The sequence below is a fragment of the Panthera onca genome, chromosome A2, assembly GCF_046562875.1.
Source record: "Panthera onca isolate mPanOnc1 chromosome A2, mPanOnc1 haplotype 2, whole genome shotgun sequence".
In the NCBI taxonomy this organism is placed as follows: domain Eukaryota; kingdom Metazoa; phylum Chordata; class Mammalia; order Carnivora; family Felidae; genus Panthera; species Panthera onca.
Genome location: NC_138340.1, coordinates 147,719,340 through 147,734,885, shown reverse-complemented (window position 1 = coordinate 147,734,885; position 15,546 = coordinate 147,719,340). Strand labels below are relative to the sequence as shown.

General features: G+C 54.6%; 1 protein-coding gene across 2 annotated transcripts in view; it reads left to right on the top strand.

The window, feature by feature from the left end:
• The window catches only part of PLXNA4 (plexin A4), a 440,460-nt gene that overhangs the window by 414,256 nt on the left and 10,658 nt on the right, over positions 1-15,546 (top strand). For both annotated transcript variants that reach the window (XM_060633177.3, XM_060633176.3), the window contains exons 26-30: positions 7,032-7,135; positions 7,696-7,795; positions 8,931-9,121; positions 10,237-10,406; positions 14,241-14,453. In XM_060633177.3, the coding sequence (XP_060489160.2) occupies positions 7,032-7,135; positions 7,696-7,795; positions 8,931-9,121; positions 10,237-10,406; positions 14,241-14,453 (778 nt within the window). The remainder of the gene's footprint in view (positions 1-7,031; positions 7,136-7,695; positions 7,796-8,930; positions 9,122-10,236; positions 10,407-14,240; positions 14,454-15,546) is intronic.

Below are 15,546 nucleotides of genomic sequence, written 5' to 3'. Positions count from 1 at the left end.
AATATAAAGAGTTCACAGCAGCTGTCTCCCCAGTTTGCATTTTCCGCTGCAGCTGATAGGAAGGACAGATAAAGATAATGGGATTTTTTTTTCCCTTTCTTCTTTTCACCTCCCTCTCTCCCTGGAAGGTGGAAGTGTAACAAATTGGATTGTGAGTGTGTCTGTCCTTTGTGCTTGGAGCCGGGACCAGGGCACCGGGCTGCCAGGCAGGAGCTGCGAGGGAGAGGTCAGAGCCACCAGCTCTGTCTTGGTGCCGTGCGCCGTGCATATGAACCCCGGGCCCCTTCTCCTCCTCCCCAGTGCCCACCACCTGCCTTCTCCACTCTTCTCTGACCTTGCACACCACAGCCCCGCTGGACGGCCACCATAGCCTCTGTGTCCCATACTCAAGAATGTCCATTAAGCCCTAGCTCCTGTATCCTAGACTGAGTAGCAGAGCACAGCCTCCTTCTGCCTTCAGCTCTCCAGACTTCTCCCAGATAGCAACAACTCGCCAGTGCAGGGCACTTTACAGTTTACAGAGACCTAGTACCTTAAATGCAGACGGCAAGTTCTACCTGAGAATTTCGTCTACTTCTTATTTTTTTTTTTTTAATGTTTGTTTATTTATTTTGAGACAGAGAGAGAGCACGCGCATGCAAGCAGGGTAGGGGCAGAGAGAAAGGGAGAGAGAGAATCCCAAGCAGCCTCCATGCTATCAGCGCAGAGCCCAAAACGAGACCCGATCTCACGAACCGTGAGATCAGGATCTGAGTTGAAATCAAGAGTGGGGTGCTCAACCGACTGAGCCACCCAGGCGCCCTGGGAATTTCTTCTTTTAAGCACCTCTTGTTGTAGTTCGGTTATTTTATATTTAGAACTTGCTCTCACAATAAATAAAATACTTCCTTTTTTTCTTTTTTTAAACAAAACATAGTTAGACAGTACCCCCTCCCGTTCCTGGGTCAATTTCCCAACCTTGTTTGCAGTGACACTCTGATCCTGTCATGGCCCCTCCCCGTTCTGCTTTGACTCACGTTCCCTACCCTGCTGAGTTGCTGGGAGTTGAGGGTCCCAGGGTCCCCTGCCAGGTGTCTCCTTGGGGTTCACCGGTCAACAGGTGTGCAGCAGAACCCATGTCTCCTCCAGCCCTCTGCTCAGGGTCCTGTCTTTGGGGGCAGAGCAGGCACTGTGCAGGTTGGCTGTGCTCCTGGTGAGAGCCTGCTCCCCGTGCCCCCAAGGTGAGACAAGGTGGCCTGGGGTGGCAGCTCAGGCATCCACCGGGAAGGTCCCCTGTGGATCAGGAGGGCTGGCTCAGCCAGTTCTGATGAGTCTGCCTCTTCCCCTGCCCATCTAGGTCAGCCTTTCTCAAAGCTTCTCTGATAGATCTGAGGAGAGGTGCTGATAGGAAGAATGGAAAGGGGGGGGGGTTGCAAGCCTTGAGGCCCCACCCTAAGGTAAAATGAAGTGCATGCATGAATGTGTGTGTGCATACATCTATGAGTGTGTGCACGCATGTGTATGTGTGCCCGTGCACACACGTGCACACACACACACAAGGGAAAGAGCTTGTGCAGGTTTGTGCTCTACGTAGGGTGTGTCCCTCAACATAGCACCTGCTGGGAGGCAGGGGAACCTCCAGGAGCCAGGCCAGTGGTGTGCTTGGGGCCACTGCCTCCTTCCAGGGATTTCCTGCACCCGAATCCCTCCCTCGTCTATGCCCCAGCTTCCAGCTATTCCCTCAGCCACCTTCTCAAAACTTGGGGGACATGCCGTGGTGCTCCCATCTCCTCTTCCCTGAGAATTTCCAAGCACTGTGTGGTCTATCTCCTGAACACCCCCTACGTCTGTACCCCAGTCCCTACTGCTTAGCTCGGGCCCTCACCATCCGCCTTGGCCAAGGGCAGCCATTCTTGGTGGGGCTTCCTACCTCCGTGTCCTTCAAGAGCTCCCCCCTTCTCATCCACCCCGTCTCCCTGCCCTGGAGCTCACCCCCAGATGCCTTAGCCTGGCTTGCCAGATCTTTCTTACCCCACTTCTGCCTTGCACATGGCTCTCCAGCCTCCCAGCCCCTCCTTTCCACTGCCTCCCACACTGACACACATCTACGGGTCCCCAGAAGCATCACATAACTGGCATCTTCGGACCAGAGCACCCGTCCTCCTGGCCGCCCAGCCCTCAGCCCAACAGCCATCCCTGGACCCACCCCCCACCCCAGACGCTGCTCATTCTCCCCCCTACCCCCCCGCCGATCCCAGGGCCCCCGATTCATCCTGCTTCCCCACGGCCTTCCCCTAGAGAGCCCTTCAGGAGCCAGGGCTTCAGTCTGATGAAGCGTCACGTTGTGCTAGCACAGGGCCTGGCACACTGTGGGCACTGAGCAGACGGTGCTGGAGTGGGTGAGTGTGAATGGGGCTCTGAGGTTTCCTGGATCTGGATTTTCAGCACGGGGGCCGCAGGAGATGCGTCTTCCCAGATGTGCTGGTCCAGAGCGTGCCCTGTCTCAAGATTCTCTGGGGCCATCCCTGAGCTCAGTGTCTCCTATCATTTGGTGTCTGGAGGTGTTTTCTGGTCCCTCCCTGTGCCCCAAGGGCAGGCAAAGCTGTGTGGAGGCTACACCCTCACCCGGAGGATACGGGCCATCAGCCCAGCTGTCCCATCACCCCTCAGCTATTCTAACAGGGCCACCTCGTACATACATAGCAAGGTGTGGACACAAAAGAGAGATATTTTTAGCACCGTTTTTATAGGCAAGACAGAAGGAGCCTATCTGGTGAAGAGAGTGCTGGACTTGGGATTGAGAGGCCTGGTTCTATTGATTTGCATTACCGTCATTAACACTGAGCGTGTGTCGAATATACAACAATACACAGGGCGCAAAATGAGATATGTCCTCGCTCAGGGGCTTCCTGAGGATGACCTAGCCAGCCACACGCTGCCAAGGGCACGAGGCCGCTGTCCTTCAGATCTGAAGGTGGCAGGCCTGCCTTACCCTTAACCAGTGCATCCGGCCCTTGGGTTCCTCACTGCTGGGCAAGGAGGGTATTTCCGGAAGCCAGCTATGGCCTGCGAAGGGTGGACACTCTGAGATGGGGAGAAGCCAGCTGCTTTGGCCTTTGACCTTGTCCCTTCCTGGTTCTGGCATGACTCCGTAGAGCTCCAGCTCCTGCCTCTGTTGAGACAAGGTCACGAAGCTATGCAAGAGGACTCCAGAAAGCCGAGCCCATGTCTGCTCTCCTGATTTCCTGGAGACTTTCCGTGATGAGTCTGGGAAGAAAAGAGAGACCATGGCTGATGTGGATGAGGGATTTCAGGAAAGGAAGGAAAGTGTAACACAGAAGCAGAAATGTGTTCAGGCCAGCAGGTAAAACTAAGGACTCCGGCCAAGAAGAGTGAGTTTTAGGAATGAGTTCCCAGGTTAGCCCAGGTTAAATTACTCGGCACCGGGCAATCCCCTGCCTTCCTGCTGCACACCGAGCCCCCACCTCCGCTGGGGGTCAGCTTGGCCGGCTCCCCATGGCCTGGTTCTTTCTTGTAGCCCAGGGCTGGCGTTGCCAAAACCAGGCTCCCTCCTCCCTGGGTTTCCATCCATTAGGACTGATTTGGGGGCGGGACAGAGAAGTTCACTGTTTTACCTTCCTTCTATTTCAGCGGGATGGAAAGCAAATCCAAGTTTTCTCTCTTTTTTTTTTTAAGTTTATTTTTATTTATCTTTGAGAGAGAAATAGAGAGTGAGTGGGGGAGGGGCAGAGAGCGAGGAGACAGAATCCCAAGCTCTGACAGCCCAGAGCCCGATGCGGGGTTCGAACTCACAAACCGTGAGATCACAACCTGAGTTGGACGCTTTAACCGATTGAGCCACTCAGGTGGCCCACCTCCCCTGGTTTTTCGGTGTAAGAGGTAACGAGAAGAAACAGGTTCAAGAGATCTAAAAAGCAGGGCGAAGTGCTCCCCTTGATTCCAGCTCACCAACCTCATGTTGGCACTTGGGGGAATATTCATAACTTTTTGAGATAACTGCGAAAAGACGTGGCTTTATGGAAAGGAAGCTGCTGGGGCCTGAGGGCCTCTGCCTTCTCGGGTTCGTAGACCTCCCACGTCTAGAGAACACGCAGGGCACGCACGAGGGCTCCTCTCATGTCACTGTATCCAGATGACCTAGTCCAGCGTCCTGCCCAGAGAAGGAGCCCAGTTAGTGCCCGTGGAAGAGAACTCCGCTGGTTATCAGAAGGAGCAGTGGCCTGCGGATAAGGACTTCATCTGTCTTCCCAACCTGTTTCTCTAATTTCCTGGTCATAACACTGGAAGAATGAGTGACAATAATTTGAGACAACTTTCCTTCTGGTACTGGCTATGCCTGGCTGTGTTTCTGAAGAGTTCAGATCAACCTTTGACCCAGGTTGCTAAGAGAGTAGTTCACAGTTCCCCTTTAACTGCAACTCACTGCCCACTGTGAGCACCAACACAGAGGCAGAAAATTCTTTCGTACTGCCTAGAAAATAGGCCATCATCACTCACTCGCTCATTCTTCTCCTTCCTTCCTTCATTCATTCACTTATTCATTACTCTTTTAATAAATACTCATCAAGTACGTACTGTGTCCCTGGTGCTGGGCCAGCACTGCTGGTAGACATTTAGCAACATCAAATTTTTGTACTCCCAAGGACAAGCCATCATTCCTTGACTGCCCTGGGGGAAGCATAGCCATACTCTGCCCTACTTTTTTTTCAGTTGGGGACACAGATACAGACTGATTTTCATTTGCTTACATAATTATTGGACATGACTCAGAAACAAGGCTGCTGAGTACAGCTGCACAGGCTGCGCACTGCACAATTTCAAGGGGAGTTGTGCAACCGGGAAGCGTTCCATTGGGCTCCAGAATCAGTCACCAGCTCTCATGGCTTAGTCCATCAGGCTGTGTGGCTTGTTCAGATCCTACTGAGATGTGCTACAGCTCCATCAGCAAACAATGCCAGTGTAGCTGCTAAACCGGAAAGCTGGTCCCCATCTAGTCCTGGCAAGCCCACAGCCACTTCAGTGGAGGAGACCTTCTTCTCCCTTAGGAGAAGCCAGTGGACCTAATATCCCAGCCAGTGGACCTAATATCCAGAGTCCTCCCCTCCTTCTCCCCCAATCCCTGTGTGGGAGAATGTAGAACACTGTCTTCCGTGCCCCCAAGCTGTCTCTGTACTGTTCCCGCCAGGCAGCCTCTGACTTAATGGCCCTGGTGCTATTCACCAGGCAAGCAGGAGAGACCCAGGAGGCTTTGTCTTTTGGGACTGGGGTAGAGCATGCCAACTGCCATATTTCTTAGCCCCAGGCTGTATCAACTGGCTGACCAGATGCCAGATATCCTACTTCGTGTTCCCCACCACTCAAAAATGCGTGCATCCGCACATACCCACATAAAATGAAAAACAAAAACAAAAACAAAAAAACACAACCAACAACACACTGCTCTCGAGGTGCCTCAGTGGGGCATTTCCCTTTAGTCTATTACCCTACCTGCCCCGAGGCTCTAATCCTTGCGCTCAACTCCAGCCATGCCTTCAACGGCACTAAGTGATAGGCAGTGCCCAGGGACCTTCACTCCAGTGAACAGGCACCATTAGCCTCATGCTCTTATTCCTCGGGCGGCCTGATGCTACATGAAGCTTTAAACCAGGCAGCAGACAAGCCCACGACCTCGAGCAGGGACTGGGGTATTATGAGCATCTCTGCTGCCCCTCAGGGCAGGCAGCTCTCTTTCTGGGCCTGTCTTTCATCCACAGCACTGGTCATGCCAAGTGCACAAGGCAGGGAGGAATCGGTGCCCTCTGCACCGCAGATGTGGCCAGTCATGGGCCCACAGCTCAGCCTTGACCGGAGGGGACAGCGGGGCTGGGGGTGGGGTCTGAATCGGGTCTCTGTAAGCCATAGGAGAATCCACAGCGGGGTCAGGCAGGGATGTCAGGTGACTCCAGCCCCCGACTGTGCTCCGTGAATCCCAGGGCTCTTGCACGTTTCAGAAGTACTGGCGTCTGTGCGGCGTTGAGCGGGGGTCGTGATTGCCTGGAAGCCAGATTCGTGGCTTCCTGGCTGGAACACATGTTGCATTTGAATTTAAAAGGCCGTTTTTTCCTCTCTGGTGTGTGTATGTGAACATACGTGCGTGTGTGGGTGTGCACGTGCCCCTGCACACGAGAGCTGACGTGCACCTGGGTCTCCGTGCGCACACATCTCAAGACTGGAATGTGCACTTCTTCGTCTGCATGTGATTTGTACCATGGGTGGTGATGGCAGTTTGGTTGATGGGAAACAGTCCCCTGCTTCCCCGTGCGGGAGCCATCAGAGAGCCTGTGTGTCGGTGGTGTCTGGGCCCCCGAGGAGAACGTATGGATAGAAGTATATACCTAAAGCATCAAATAATGAGGTGTTGGATAGATCACCGAGACACAGCTATTCACATTAAGTCCGTGGGGATGGGGCTGGTCCCGGGCACGAGAATGGGTTTTGCTGATCCCTCCACGTGCATTTACCCGGACTCCCTGCCAAGGGTGCGACCTACCTCCCAGCTTTCAGGTGCAGGACACGGCCCTGCAACAGGACCAGGGTGCACAGAGACTGAACCTGCAGCCTCTCCTTAGCTCTGAGACCTTGCAATCGAGCAAATGAGCCTGTGGCGGTGATGATGCCGCCTGGCATTTACTTAGCGTTCTTAAATGCTTTGACCTGCCTCATTCACTCAGCCAGTTTTTATAAGCACTGCTCATGGATGTGGCCGCTCGCAGCGGACAGGTGAGCAGGGGAGGACAGGGGATGTTATCCCACTTGTGGCACACAGTGCGTTGGGATGAGAACCGGGGCTGGAACCCAGGGCACCTCTGCACTGAGAGCTTCTGCACCCCTCTTCAGGGAGTGTCTCCTAACACCTGTTGGTCCACGGATGCACCCTGGAGATCATGCATTGTAGCTGCCTGCACAGGGGTCCTTGGGAGCACCGCAGGGAGCTGTCCTTGGGAGCACAGGGGCCCGAGGGCCTCTCTGAGATGCATCTGCTCTCCCTACAGAGTGGCGACAAGGAAGCGGGGCGAGGATGATCCTACAGGATGAAGACATCACCACCAAGATTGAGAATGACTGGAAGAGACTGAACACGCTGGCTCATTACCAGGTGGGGTGACTGCACAGGAGGGATGGGGCTGGTAACCTGCCGTTCCCTCAGAGTCTCAGTCCTTGAAGGAGAGGGTCACCCTGAGGCCGGACACCAAGCCCTGCAGCCACCTCTCCACCGGCACTTCTGATCCCTTAGCGACCCAGGGAAACTTGGTGTCCGTCAGCCAGGAAACCTTGACCTCTTTGGAAATGGGATGCCAATATGCGCACTTCTGGCAGGGCGTGCTTCCGGCGGGGTATGGGCAAGTCTGCAAGAAAAGGCCTTTCTTGGATGATCCCTGGGGCGTAAGGCCGGGTGCTCTCCCAGGGAAGCATCGGGATGGAGGGTGCTGGTGAGACGCTCTTGCCAGAGTTGCTCTAAGAGTTAGCCACGGCATAGGATGCTATTCAGCGTTCAGGTCTGTCTTGTTTCACCGAAGAAAGCTGACCACCTCCAAAGCCCCCCTGTTCTTGGTGAGGCACTGATTGCCCCCGAGATCCAAGTAAATTCCTGTTGTCCTTATTTCCTCAGGGGGCAGAGTTTCTGTGCCCAGTCTCTTGTAAGCCTTTTCCTTGTAGGTGCCAGATGGTTCTGTGGTGGCTTTAGTGTCCAAGCAGGTGACAGCCTACAATGCCGTGAACAACTCCACAGTCTCCAGGACCTCGGCAAGTAAATATGGTGAGTTCTGCCAATCGTCCTGGGGAGGAGAGGATGCCCGAGCTTGTTGTGAGGATCGTCACATTAACAGCACCGCTGAACAACACTGGACCCCCGCACAGGGAGGGGGAGAGGGAGGCGGGCAGGCTGACCACGGCTGGGGAGAGCCCAAATGGGGAGGAGTCTCCTCGTTCTGGAACTCTGGCTCAGGAACAGGACCTTCAGCCTTGAAAACAAGAAGAAAATCTAACCTTCACGAGCACCCCACAGTCTACGACGCGGTGCTTTCATTTTTTGTGGTCTTCATTATCGCACGTCATGTTCGTGACAATCAGCGAATTAAATAATTATTATTTCCCCCTATTATGCAGATTAGCAAATTATAACTCAGATGCTCAGAAGCTACACAACACGTAAAGGTCACACGGTTATGAAGCGGCTGAGGGAAGGTGCAGACCCAGGGCTCCAGCTCCGGGGTGTGGGGTGGGGAGAGGATGCTGGGTCCGGGCCGGGGTCCCCCGGTGCAGCCCTGTTCTGCCTCCACCTGTGTGCTTTGGGGCCAGCTGCCTGACCGCCGTAAGACCTGGTTCTCTTACCAGCAAAACTGGAGAGGAAAAAAATGACCAATTCCCCAGGATCACTGTGAAAAGTCAGTAGTAAACATACAGTGGTGCCCGCACACAGTAGGACCTTTTCTGCTCCACACCCATTTCGCCACAGCCCACAGCAAGCCAGTGGGAAGATCTGGCCCAGGCCAGACGGGAGGATGCAGGTAAGCAGGTGACAAGGTGATCACTCGGCTGCTCCACGGCATTAAGGGAAACACAGCACACGTCCTGAGACATCACCTCAGAACCCTTACCAGGAAAAGTGTAACGACGGACAGGCTGATAGTCTTACAAATTGAAGAATTAAGGGCTGGAGAGATGCAGGTACAGGAGGGGGAGGAATCTCAGCGGGTCAAGTAGCCGCGGAGGGCTTCCCGGACGTGGCGGGAAAAGCATCCCACTCGCAGGGAATGGACCGACGCAAGGCAGGCAGCCAGCAGCACCCGCAGATTGCAGGCAGGATCAGACGGTATTGGCCACGGCCGGAATGGGGGGCGTGTGATGGGTCACGGAAGGGCCTCACACACGCGGGGTCATTGCCTTGGCAGAAAACATGATCCGATACACCGGCAGTCCTGACAGCCTCCGCTCGCGCACACCCATGATCACCCCCGACCTGGAGAGCGGAGTCAAGATGTGGCATCTGGTGAAGAACCACGAGCACGGGGACCAGAAGGAGGGCGACCGGGGGAGCAAGATGGTGTCTGAAATCTATCTGACGCGTCTGCTGGCCACGAAGGTATGGGGGCTTCAGACGGGCTTCGGGGCACGTGTGGGGTGTGGGAAGGAACGTCGTCAGCCCACAGAAATGCCAAGCTGGCGGATGCCTAGCATCTGTGCTCGCCCCACCCGTTATCCGCTCAGCCCCAGTGCTCTTTCCCAGCACCGAAACTCAGAATCCTCAACCTCGCGCTTCAGGCGAGCCCCACGCGTGCATCGGTGTGCAGCCCAAAGCACTGCTTCCATCCTGCTCTGTGCCCCGTTCCCAAATATGGAGACACTAGCCACATCTGTTCGTGTTCTTCTGTCATGCCTGTGAGAGAATGCCTCCTTCTCAAGGGTGTCACATACAACCCCTAGTGAGGCAAAGTGGGGCTCCATCAGTGACTTTCCAGGCACCATTTCTTCTTTTTTTTAATGTTTTTATTTATTTTTGAGACAGAGAGAGACAGAGCATGAGCGGGGGAGGGGCAGAGAGAGAGGGAGACACAGAATCCGAAGCAGGCTCCAGGCTCCGAGCAGTCAGCCCAGAGCCCGACGCGGGGCTCGAACTCACGGACCGTGAGATCGTGACCTGAGCCGAAGTCGGACCCTCAACCGACCGAGCCACCCAGGCGCCCTTCCAGGCACCATTTCTGATCCCGGTTCTGGGAACATTGTGTGCCTGCGCTCAGCCCTTCGCTTGTGAGGCTGGCCTCCGCTCTGAGCTCTGCAGAGCTGACTGTGTAACTGCTCGTCAGCCAGCGTGAATGATGCCCAAACAAAACCAGCAGATTGTGTTTGACTGCTCCGACCGAGTGAGTTGTTCGTTAGCATTTGTGAAAAGTGCTAAAATAACACCACCAAAGGGTGTTAAACCAACCCATGCTGTTGGCAGAGGAAGGCTCGCTTAGGTCCAGTCATCAGCATTATGTCTATTTTCCACGTGCACGGGAAATTTAAAGCTGTTGGAGGAAGGTGAAGACGGTGGGAGACTTGATGCAGGCACTTGCCCGGCCTCCCCGCTCTCCCCCTCCCCAGCAGGCCAGGCACCCTACCCTCCCTGCCCCTCTCCTGGTCTGCCGGGCAGATCCGAGACCCTGTCCTGAGAGCTCCCTGGGTGGAGCTGTGTTCTGAACCAGTCCCCCTCCGCAGGGCACGCTGCAGAAGTTTGTGGACGACCTGTTCGAGACCATCTTCAGCACGGCGCACCGGGGCTCGGCCCTGCCCCTGGCCATCAAGTACATGTTCGACTTCCTGGACGAACAGGCCGACAAACACGGCATCCACGACCCGCACGTCCGCCACACCTGGAAGAGCAACTGGTGAGGGAGGCCGCCGCCCCCGCTTCCTCCGCAGGGACCCGGAGCAGGCCCTGCGTCTGGGCCTCCCTGCCCTCTCCTACTGCGTCCGCGCTGGCTTCCTCTCTCACTTCCCTCCACCCAAAGCATCCTTGTTTCCTATCCATCAGTCGGGCAGGTTGCAGACACTTATTGAACCAAGTAAGTGAGCGAAAACTTAACACGCCAAATGTTGCCACCAGACCCCTGTCACACCCAGAGTATGCCCGACACTGTGCCTGGTGTGTGCACACACGGTCAGGCACGGCCACCGCCCTCGGTGGGCTGACAGGCGTGGGTAAGAGACAGGCAGGTGGCTGTTGGGACAGGGAGGCCGAAGATGCACGCGTGCAACCAATTCTAGAGGCAGCACCTCAAGCACGGTTGTGACCTGAGAGTCGTCTAGGCGAACAAAAGGTGTGTTTCCGTTCTATTCGAGAAGCAAGGGTCTTCCCTTCTGCCAGACTCGTCTTCCCAACTCCCCTTGGGGAAGAGACCTTCCCATACCTGCTTTGTCCTGCTTTGAGGAAGCAGGACTCTCTGAGCCCTGACACCCTAGATGTCTCCACTGTGGTTCCTGTGTCCTTGAACAGAGGCCCTCCTTTCCCTTCGTGGGTGTATACTCTGTGTTTCCATTTGCGGCTGCAAGGTCAGACATCAGTATTCAGCACTTGGTGTGGAACCTCGCACAAAGCCGTGGCTCGATAAATATTGATGAAGATGTAGGACCAAGGTGGTCTCTATCTGAGGGCTCTGTCTCAGGCCAGGCCGGCTTGTATTTGGTCCCATCAGTTCCAGAATTGCCTCCCTGGAGCTTTTCGACAGTCCCTGTCCCAGGTTGTTCTTCCCCAGAACATTCTTCCAAGGCAGCACAAGCCTGCTGCCCAGCACCTGCGGCCGACAGCCAGGACGGGCCCGGCTCTAGGGCTCGGCCAGGCACCCCGGCAGCCAGCCTGGAGCCCCAGACAAAACATGGATCACGGCAGGAGTCAGAAGTGGCACTAAAACCTCACTTAACGTCATCTGCTCTGGCTTCTCCTCTCTTTCGCCTGAAGAGTAGTGCGATCTCTGCTGAAACTGGAAATGCGGGCAGGAACAGAGGTTTGGACCATAGCACTAAAGAGTTGGGTTTACGCCCCCATTAATTCTGGGTGAGAGATCTTGCACTGCCGAGTTCCTGCACCCTTTCTGAAATAAGACGGTTAGACTCCGGATTCCTCAGGGGCACGGGGTGAAGGCTCTTCCCTGCTGAAGGCCTGCCAGCCTGGTCTGGGTAAGAGTGCTTTGAGTTCTGCCCATCCTCTTAGCGCGGCTCTGCAAAGCCGTTCCGTGGGCCATGTCCCTGACTTACCCAGTCTGCTTCTCCCTGCCAGTCAGTCTTCCTACTCCCCACCTCATCCGAATGTTAGCAGACTCCACAACACAAAGAATGCTCTGCCCAGCCCAGCTCTTGGGCCTGGCTGTGGAGGGCTGGTATTTCCAAAACACTCAAACACCCCTACATGCCCTCGTAGCCCCTTACCAGCAGACCACCTGAAATGGTATCTAAATCATTCGTCTTCAGCCCATACTTTGGCTGGGGTGAGCACCCCGCCCCCTGCCGCCCTCCAAGGATGCCATAATGCCCTTGGCGTGGGGCCAACCTTCCCTTCACACCAGCTCCTCCCAGTACTCTGGTGTCATCACAAGGAACCCCAGGGCGGTCGTCCGCAGTACCCGGCTCGAGTTCTCTCACCCAAGGACATGTGCCCCCTGACCCTGCTCACTGCCCAGGCAAGAAGCAGTTCGTCTGGGAATTATGAGATCTGCATCATGACTTAGAGTTCATCGTCCCTGAGTAAACAAAAAGATGATTGCTCGATTCCTGGCCAGAGTTGTAACTCACCTTCTCCCCACCCGCTTCCTCCACGTTCCCCTACCTTTTCTCTTTGAAATAAACCTCCTGCTCATTTAGCCTGAGTGGCTGCAATCAACCAGAGATTAGTGCCACCACCAATGTTAATAATATGCTAATATTTCATTAGGCAGGAGCCTCGGTGTGGTGCCCCGGTGCCCCCGTTTGATTTGCCTGTCAGCACAAGTGGCGTAAGCAAGGGAAACGACTGTGTAGCAGACATTAGACTCCCCGAGACCGTCTTCTGGATGAGACGCCCAGAAACAGGAAGGTGTGGACAGACCCCATGGGCGGAGCAGCCTGGAGTCCGTGCAGGGCTCTGACCCCAGCTGTCACGGTCTCCCCTGGGCAGCTATGATGACCCTGACTTTCACCGTGTGTTGCAACGTTCCGTGTCACCCCCTTATTTCCTAGTCCCTATTTCAAAGGACGAAACAAGTGCCACTTAACGTTGTCAGATCTCAGTGCTGCCCGAGATCTGACAGTCCTGTGCTGCACATTTTGTAGGAACGTAATACTTGCTGGTCGATCGGCAGTCTTGAATATGAGGTCTTACTGTAGTTCAGCATCTGTTGTATGGAGGTACCGGCCACTGGGAGATGCAACAAATAGAAATGTATTGTACTCGCCAGATTGAAGTAATTCAAAGCGCTGAAGTTTCAAGAGGCGAGTCAAACACATAGGAACGCTGTAACTATTACCAACAGTGAGAACAGCTACCAAAGCAATAAAACTTCAGGGCAGAAGGCAGGAGGTGAGGAGGAGGTGGGGGGCAGAGGGAGGGAAGCAAGCGATCCCTTGCTTGGTGCCATCCCGCTTCCTTACCTGCATCTCAGTAGGCCGGATGGAAGCCACAGAATGCGAGAGCCGGCAGAGTGTGGCCAAAGGGGACAGGGGACAGGTCTCTCCCAACCTCCCTTTCTGGCAACAGAGAGCGTGACTTGTGTTTATCAGACCACACTGCAGTTTTTCTCCTCTTTGGCTTGGTTGAGGTGACTCCTCTCCTGCTTCCTCCAGGTTACTCCAGCTAAGGAATGCATCTGTGTCTTTAAAACTCAGACCATCTAGTGTCTTTCCCTCCGTGAAGACTTTCTGAACACTTCCCTCTGCATAGACTCGGTGACGCCTCCCTGTGTCCCACATCAGACCCTGCCTGTCCTTGGGTTCCAGCACTGATAGCTCTCAGAGCACATACTTGGTGGCAGGCCTGACTCCCCCACGAACCCACCAGAAAGCTGGCTTCTTGAGGGCAGAGGATGTGTCCCGTTCCCACTGTATCCCCAGTTGTTAGCGTGCTGCCTGGTATGCAGTAGGCGCTCAGTGCAAGAAAGAGGGAGGGAAACACAAGGGGACAGATGAAGGTCTGTGAATGTGGGTTTCTAAGCACGCCGGCTCAGGGAGGAGAAATTAGCTACACTTCAACTGCTCAGCCCCAGTGCCTTCACCACGTAGGGTCAAACTGTGCTGTCAGGCAGGGAGGAAGGATGTGCTCTCTTCCGGGTCATACCGTGGATGGCAGAGAATAAGATACAAAGCCTGTATTCCAGGCTATTCTTTAAGGTTTGCCGATCGGATGTGCATTATATCCGGCATAGGGGGTGGACAGTGGAATAGAGTCAGAAACTCCACTTTATAGCACCCACACTGGCCGCCTCTGAGCCCAAGCCTTGTGCTGCCAGGGAAGGTTGTAGTCCTGCAGTCTTCAGGCTGGGCATCAAGCCCTCCCCAGTGCCCATCAACATTTGAGCTGTGGGTGGAGTAGTCAGCCTTGCTGATCCTCAGTTTCCTGGCAGGTATTAGTGGCATAGGCTTTGCTTTTAAGAACAATCGGTTCTCAGCCTTTTCTCTTTCCCCAGAGAACTCTCCAGGCCACGCCACACCCCCTGCCCTCTCTTCCTGACCATCTGCCTCTTCCCTCCACACAGCCTACCCCTGCGGTTTTGGGTCAACATGATCAAGAACCCTCAGTTTGTGTTCGACATCCATAAGAACAGCATCACGGACGCCTGCCTCTCCGTGGTGGCCCAGACCTTCATGGACTCCTGCTCCACATCAGAGCACCGACTGGGCAAGGACTCCCCTTCCAACAAGCTGCTCTATGCCAAGGACATCCCCAGCTACAAGAACTGGGTGGAGAGGTGAGTGCTGGGCCCGGGAGCCAAGGTAGGACCCCTTGCTGAGCAGGCAACTGCCCTTGATTTGGGGTCCCCTCGCCTCCAAAATGGGCTGGTGCTTACGGACGGGTCATTCACAGAGCCCGATCCTGCAATTGGCAATACCCACACCCGCACGTCCCCAGTGGTATTGTCAGCTGAAACAAGACCCCAGGGAACCTGGCTGGACATAGCCTCTGTGCTCGGCTTCCCTGCATGGAGGGTCCCAGATCTTAATGGCCGAAACGCCTTCAGGCCCAGGAAGGAAATCCAGTTCCTGCTCTAACCCCCACCAAAACAAAACAGAACAAACAAACAAACAAACAAATGCTCAAGGAACCAAATAACATCTTGGCACAGGAAGTCTGGAGTCCTCTACCCATCTGTCGCTGTCTATCCAGTAAGCCTCTCTCCACATTCTGTGGGGATGTCGTTCTCATTCTGACACTTCTGACTGCCCCAGACCCTTGACCCTCACAAGATGAGCTCTTGATGCCCTGTGCCCTGCAGTGCTTTCTCAGCCATTGTAGCCATGGCCTTAGTCATGGTCTCACACATTGGGCCAGTTGTAAGCTGGGGAGCCCATCTTCATGCAAAGCTAACTCATGGTAAAGAACATTAATGGTGTGTCTGGGCCAATCGGCTCCAGGTAGCAAACACCTGAGCTAGGCAACCAGCCAAAGCCTTATTTATTTATTCATCACCGTAGTCCTGTGTCCAAGAGGATAGGATTAGAACCTCATTTTCTGCCCATGAAAGCGAAGAAATATACATTCAGAAAGGCCAAGATGAGAGGTGATCCCCAAACTCAACTAACTCCTACTTTTGTACCATCAGTGATGCTTCTAGTCGGGGCCTATGCCAACCTCTGTGGTGCCTCTGTGTGAATTCAACAAGGTGCCCTTTCCTACCGGAGGATGTAACTCCAAGCCAGGTGCATGGTTTGTTGAATGATGGACTGGTTGTCAGCCCAAGCTCCTTTGTGCAGTGAACAGCCTGCACAACTCCACAGGGCAGTCCTGATTTTAGAGTCCCTTTCTCTTGTTACCATGAAGCTCAGATTTGGTGCCTTTATTAA